This window comes from Arvicola amphibius, chromosome 7 (assembly GCF_903992535.2).
Source record: "Arvicola amphibius chromosome 7, mArvAmp1.2, whole genome shotgun sequence".
Taxonomy (NCBI): Eukaryota; Metazoa; Chordata; class Mammalia; order Rodentia; family Cricetidae; genus Arvicola; species Arvicola amphibius.
The window spans coordinates 70546625-70553447 of NC_052053.1; the positions used below are offsets into that span (position 1 = coordinate 70546625).

At 45.9% G+C, this 6823-nt stretch overlaps 1 protein-coding gene across 1 annotated transcript; it reads left to right on the forward strand.

Moving 5' to 3' along the window:
* Positions 1–720: 720 nt before the first annotated feature.
* Positions 721–6423, forward strand: Hsp90aa1 (heat shock protein 90 alpha family class A member 1). The gene is made up of 11 exons (XM_038337684.2): positions 721–874; positions 1467–1628; positions 1725–2091; positions 2417–2550; positions 2917–3237; positions 3398–3563; positions 3755–3945; positions 4194–4341; positions 4719–4987; positions 5147–5480; positions 5760–6423. Exons 2-11 carry the CDS (start codon positions 1467–1469, stop codon positions 5867–5869), a joined length of 2202 nt encoding a protein of 733 aa, XP_038193612.1. The 5' UTR covers positions 721–874; the 3' UTR covers positions 5870–6423.
* Positions 6424–6823: the final 400 nt, after the last annotated feature.

Consider the following 6823-nt stretch of genomic DNA (forward strand, 5'->3'; position numbering starts at 1 on the left):
TTCATTTTCCGCCATGTGGCTTCCAGGTATCAAACTCTAGCGCCTTTGCTGGATGAGCCATCTCTCCGGCCCCCAAATTACGATAAGTTAACTGATTTGATAACTAAATCCCTGACAGAACTCTGAAGTTTGAGGGTCGCGGGTTCTGGTTAAAGACAAAGCCCCAGGCACTACGACTGGATTTAGGAAATCCACAATGCACTGCCCACAGTAAGGCTTCGGGACAGGCTCCGGGGAGGGGAAAAGCCCTGAAATTCAGACTGTGGCAGCCACGCAGTGGACCTGGGAGGAGGCCCGCCCGCTGCGACAAGCGGACCCTCCGTTCCGGGCGGAAGCCAGGGGCCCGCTTGTCTGCAATGGAGACCCCAGGGCAGGCGCGCTTTTCCGCTTCTCACTGAGCACAAACTAATGCAAAGGCCATATGCGCGGCGGACAAGCCGGGCCGCAGGTCCACACAGGGCGCGCGCTCACAACAGAACGTCCCTTTCACCGGCACCTAGGAGACGAGCCCTACACCAAAGAGCTCACATGGCGCCTCACAGGCGCATGCGCTGGACGGCGTGGCCGGCTGCGCGCGGCCCCGGAAGGCACCTCATTACGCAGGCGCAGAGCGCCTAGCTGTGGAGGAGGGGCTTGCGTCCGTTCTGCGCGCTCCCGGCGGAGGGGCGGGACCCTGCCAGTGCGCAGGCGCAGGCGCGCGGCCGCGGTGGCGGTTGGGGAGGGTTCTTCCGGAAGGTTCGGGAGGCTTCTGGAAAAACCTCCGCGCGCGCTGGGCGGGCCCGCGTCTATATAAGGCCGCGCGGGAGGCGGCGCGCCAGTTGCTTCGGTGTCGTGGTGCGGATAGTCACGTTTCGTGCGTGGTCATTCAGCAAAGGTGAGGCCTCTCCGAGGGGTTTAGTGAGGATCGGGGGGCGAGGTGGTCTCCTCAGGCGGCGGGGTGGCGGTGCCGGGGCGCGTTCCGAGCTTCCTCAGCCCGCGGAGGTGGGCGGCCATGGCCCCAGACCCCAGACCCCAGACCCTAGGCCCCGGGCGGCCTCCGCGCCTCAGCCCCAGGCCCAGGTTGCGGCGAGCTCCGCTGGGAGGGAGCGGCGGCGGCGATTCGAGCGATCGGCTCCTGCCTCACGCCTAGGCCTCCGCGGCTCTCGCCGGTGCTCCTAAGGCGCGGGCGGAGGACGGAGGCGCCATAGCGGAGGGCTGGGGGGGGGAGGGTGGCCGTTGGGGACGGCGTGCGTGGAGCCGCTTGGGTCCGAACGCCCTCCCGGAGGCGCGCACATGCGCCTCGTAATTACCGCATTCTGAAATGAGGCCATCCCTTTGTCATCCATCCTCCCCTTCTCGCCTTTCCCTGTTTCGTCCCCTTCCTAATCCGGAATATTGGTCTTAAAATACATTTCTAGAGTGGGGGAAGTCATTAGCACGGCTGTAGACATACCGTGACGCTCACAGCAGCGCTGTGCTCTTTCTAGATGCCTGAGGAAACCCAGACCCAGGACCAACCAATGGAGGAGGAAGAGGTCGAGACTTTTGCCTTTCAGGCAGAAATTGCCCAGTTGATGTCCTTGATCATCAACACATTCTATTCGAACAAAGAGATCTTTCTGAGGGAGCTCATTTCCAATTCATCAGATGTGAGTGTTATCTTTGGAAAATTGGGGTTTGGTTTCTGAAAAATTTAACCTTGGAGCTTGGCTTTATGCTTGACGTTTTTCATGCTCTCTTAATAGGCTCTGGACAAGATCAGATACGAAAGTCTGACAGACCCTAGCAAACTAGACTCTGGGAAGGAGCTGCACATTAATCTTATTCCCAACAAACAAGATCGAACCCTCACTATTGTGGATACTGGAATTGGAATGACCAAGGCTGACTTGATCAATAACCTTGGTACCATTGCCAAGTCTGGCACCAAAGCCTTCATGGAGGCTTTGCAGGCTGGTGCAGATATTTCTATGATTGGCCAGTTTGGTGTTGGTTTTTACTCTGCGTATTTGGTCGCTGAGAAAGTGACTGTGATCACCAAACACAATGACGATGAGCAGTATGCCTGGGAATCCTCAGCCGGGGGATCGTTCACAGTGAGGACTGACACAGGTAGGCAAAGGCCAGAGTTTGTGTTAGCTGGGAGAACTGGAGAGTTCGAGCGCTCTGTGAGATGTGAAGTCCTCCAACAGAATTGTTAAAGGGAGAATTGGAGGAGCTGGGCTGCTGGAGGAAATACAAAATTGTACGGCTAATGTTTGCTCAGTGGTGCAAGCTGTGGGGTGGGGCCGGGCCTTTGCATCTGTAGTGTTTGCATTTGGGAACAGGGAGGTGATGATGCATTATTTTAGTTTTGATTTCATCTCAAATCTCCAGCAAGCGCTAAGGTTACTAATAGCCATTTAAATTTAAGCCATTACCTTTTTTTTCCCTCCAGGGGAGCCAATGGGTCGTGGAACAAAGGTCATCTTACACCTGAAAGAAGACCAAACTGAGTACTTGGAGGAAAGGAGAATAAAAGAGATCGTAAAGAAACATTCTCAGTTCATTGGCTATCCCATTACTCTCTTCGTAAGTTTGTTGTTCAACTGCAGAGTAAATTTCTATAGGATAATTGAACTAAATTTCTATAGGATTTCTATAGGATAATTAAACTAAAATCCTAGTTCAATTTTTTGCCTCTATTTGTTTTGCTGTTTTTCTCTGCTGCCTTTCCCTCTCCCCAAATGATCCTAGTTTTTAATAGTAGTGAACCTAATGTTTACTAGAGATAGCTTGAAGCCTATTTGGAACCAGTTCGGGAGGTTTTTGTACACTGAAAAGGGCTGTTGAAAATGTCTAGGCCACTTGGGCTTGGCTAGTTATATTTCATTCCTTAGTCTATCTTTTAGTGTATAATGTACAATGCAGATGTTGACATGATGTGTTTCTTTGAAGGTGGAGAAGGAACGTGATAAGGAAGTCAGTGATGATGAAGCTGAAGAAAAGGAAGATAAAGAGGAAGAGAAGGAAAAAGAAGAAAAGGAGTCTGATGACAAGCCTGAAATAGAAGATGTTGGTTCCGATGAAGAAGAGGAAGAGAAGAAGGATGGGGACAAGAAGAAGAAGAAGAAGATAAAGGAAAAGTACATCGATCAGGAAGAACTCAACAAAACAAAGCCTATTTGGACCAGAAATCCTGATGACATTACTAATGAAGAATATGGAGAGTTCTACAAGAGCTTAACCAACGATTGGGAAGAACATTTGGCAGTAAAGGTGAGTGACTAGTGACTTGAGTGCTTAAAGCCAGTCGCCTTTGCAGTTTGTCAGGATGGATTATCTTTATAACCTTTATGTCGAGTATCTGTCAAATAGCTCAGTGGAGAGAAGTAAGTTCATTTTGTCTGGCAATTAAAAGTATTTCATTCTATTGCAGCATTTTTCTGTTGAAGGACAATTGGAATTCCGGGCCCTCCTTTTTGTTCCAAGACGTGCTCCTTTTGATCTGTTTGAAAACAGAAAGAAGAAGAACAACATCAAGTTGTATGTGCGCAGAGTTTTCATCATGGATAACTGTGAGGAGTTAATTCCTGAGTATCTGAGTAAGTATGAATAAAAAGCACTGTTAAAAGCCAAGAAAAGTAATCCCATTACTTCTCTGGGGTCTGCACTGGTTTGGGGGACTGACAATGTAACCGTTGACAGAGTCCTAGCCTAACTTGAGGCTCTGGGTTCAATCCCCTGGAGGAAAAAAAGCTTCAGAACAATTAATCTTTGGTCTTTTCCTCCCCAGATTTCATCAGAGGAGTGGTGGATTCTGAGGATCTTCCTCTAAACATCTCCCGTGAAATGTTGCAGCAAAGCAAAATTTTGAAAGTTATCAGAAAGAATTTGGTCAAGAAATGCTTAGAACTATTCACTGAGCTGGCAGAAGATAAAGAGAACTACAAAAAGTTTTATGAGCAGTTCTCAAAAAATATAAAGGTTGGTGTTGACAACGTTTTCCTGCTAGTGGCAGCATTCAAAACTGGCTCCAGTTTTGGGTTGGTGGTTGGTTTTTGAGATGGGTTTTTACTATGTAGCACTCTGGCTGTGTGGAACTTGATGGATCAGGCAGACCTCAAATTTAGATTCCCCCCCCCCCCCCCCCGTCTGCCTCCCAAGAATTGGAATAAAAGACCGGTTCTATTTGTATATGTGGGAAACATTTCTATGCTTTTTTTTTGTTTCAGCTTGGAATTCATGAAGACTCTCAAAATCGGAAGAAGCTTTCAGAGCTGTTGCGATACTACACATCTGCCTCTGGAGATGAGATGGTTTCTCTCAAAGATTATTGCACCCGAATGAAGGAAAACCAGAAGCACATCTACTTTATTACAGGTGATGGTCAAGTAAATAGCTGTTCTCTCTACCTGTGTGATGCTCAGGACAGCATTTCTATAAGCAAGAATGTCCAGTCTAATAATTAAGCCTGTTGCTAGGTAGAAAAGTTGAGAGTACATGAAACCATTTTTTTTTTTAAATCCTGGTTTTCTTCTCTGTAACAGCCCTAGCTGTCCTGTAGTGCTTTGTAGACTGGGCTAGGGCTGGCCTCTAACTTGGATCTTGCCTGCTTCTGCTGCAATTAAGGGCAGGTAGTGCCATTGCCCAGCAATAAGAACACCCCCCCCCCCCCAAGTGCTGGGATTTAGAGGAATATACCATCATCACCCAGCTTGAAACCATTTCTAAATGTAACTTTACAATATATTTTTCAGGTGAGACCAAGGACCAAGTTGCTAATTCGGCCTTTGTGGAACGCCTCCGAAAGCATGGCTTAGAAGTAATCTATATGATTGAGCCCATTGATGAATATTGTGTGCAACAACTGAAGGAATTTGAAGGCAAGACCTTGGTGTCAGTTACCAAAGAAGGACTGGAGCTTCCAGAAGATGAAGAGGAGAAAAAGAAGCAGGAAGAAAAGAAGACAAAATTTGAAAACCTCTGCAAAATTATGAAAGATATTTTGGAGAAAAAGGTTGAAAAGGTATGTGAATGTATCCCTGTGTTGCTATCACTGGCTAGCCTGCTAGGTCTTTTTACCTTAGAAATACTTAGTTTGATGGGTTACATAACTGCCTATGTTTGCAAATACTATTTCTGGTCAGTTTTTGTAGACCTTACTCATGGCTTGATTTTATTATAGGTGGTTGTATCAAACCGATTGGTGACATCCCCATGCTGTATTGTCACAAGCACATATGGGTGGACAGCAAACATGGAAAGAATCATGAAAGCTCAAGCCCTCAGAGACAACTCAACGATGGGTTACATGGCAGCAAAGAAGCACCTGGAGATAAACCCTGATCACTCCATTATTGAAACCCTCCGGCAAAAGGCAGAGGCCGATAAGAACGACAAATCTGTGAAGGATCTAGTCATCTTGCTGTATGAAACTGCACTCCTGTCTTCTGGCTTCAGTCTGGAAGATCCCCAGACACATGCTAACAGGATCTACAGGATGATCAAGCTTGGTCTAGGTAAGCTGCAGACTACATGTTATGAGCAAAGGAAATATGTTGAATGGGATATGTTCATTTTGAGCTGTGAGAAAAATGGATTATTGCTGTTTAGCATAATCACATTTAGCTCAGACCAACCATGTGGGTATATATAGCTGAGGGTGCCCCTCTCAGGGGCTGGGTTTATAGGCATATACTTGGCCTGTCAGGTATGAGGTTTTGTTGTTAATGCTCAGTCTAAAGCAAATTGAGGCTCCTTAGCTGGTATTAACAACTGTAACACTATCCCCAAAACAGGTATTGATGAAGATGATCCTACTGTGGATGATACCAGTGCTGCTGTAACTGAAGAAATGCCACCCCTGGAAGGAGATGACGATACATCACGCATGGAAGAAGTAGACTAAGCTTCACCAGAACTATATGTTTGATGCTTACTATCATTCCTTCTGATATTTCCCAGGATTTTTGTTTATTTTTGTTAACATTTAAAACATCTGTGTGGCATGAAAACTAAGGGGAAGATAAAATTTCTTTCTACTTGTGTGATACTGTGATACTATAGGTTTGACTCAATAGGTTGGTAGAACGTTTGTTGTAAGACGTAATGTAACCTATTAACTTTGTGTGGTCTGAAGTGTTTAGCTGTCGATCGAGCTGGATCCCTTATTAGACCAAATAATTTCTCTTGGAAGTTTTCTCAGATAGCTTCATGTTTAACAGAAAAAAATTAAGATGGCTTAAGTTTCATCTTAAAATTTTTCATCCCCTATAGTTCTGCATGTACTAGTCTTAGAAGTAAGTACACAAGCTAAAACAACAGGAATTCCCATGTTGCTTGTACCAAGAACAAAATCCTAAGCTTCCCTAGGTCTTGTAACTCAGCAAGGCTTGTGAGTGGAAATACAGTGCCCAGTCACACTCTGCTTTAAAAGGTAAATACAGATGAGAAAAAAGGTGACATCTGTGTGGTTGTTGTTTTTTTGTTTTTTTAAGTAGAAGTGGGGATTTTAGTTGTTTTTATTTGCTCTATTTGCCCAGTGGAACAGACAGTTTAATGCTGGGCTGCCCTGGGTTTTGAGATCTCTCAAAACCATTTAACACTCAAGCCCAACTTGCATTAGGTATTGTCCTAGCACTTCATAAATAAAGGCATATTTGTGTCAGTTCCTTGTGGTAGCTGGAGGATCCAGAGTTCAAGGTCATCTTTGTATAGTTGAGTTTGCTGCTAGTCTGGGCTCTGAAATCTCATAAAGTTGGGTACTTGGTGTGAGTGAGGTGGTATATTAGTAGGCACAAAAGAAGTATTTTTTTATCTTACCCAAATGTTGACATATAACAAGTTATATCCAGCCTTAAAT

What these genes read in the sequence shown, in the direction of transcription:
- Hsp90aa1 (XM_038337684.2), top strand. Translation starts at nt 1,467, where the DNA reads ATGCCTGAGGAAACCCAGACCCAGGACCAACCAATGGAGGAGGAAGAG. An exon ending in TCATTTCCAATTCATCAGAT is followed by an intron (nt 1,629 to 1,724) that starts GTGAGTGTTATC and finishes CTCTCTTAATAG; the next exon opens with GCTCTGGACAAGATCAGATA. An exon ending in AGTTCTCAAAAAATATAAAG is followed by an intron (nt 3,946 to 4,193) that starts GTTGGTGTTGAC and finishes TTTTTGTTTCAG; the next exon opens with CTTGGAATTCATGAAGACTC.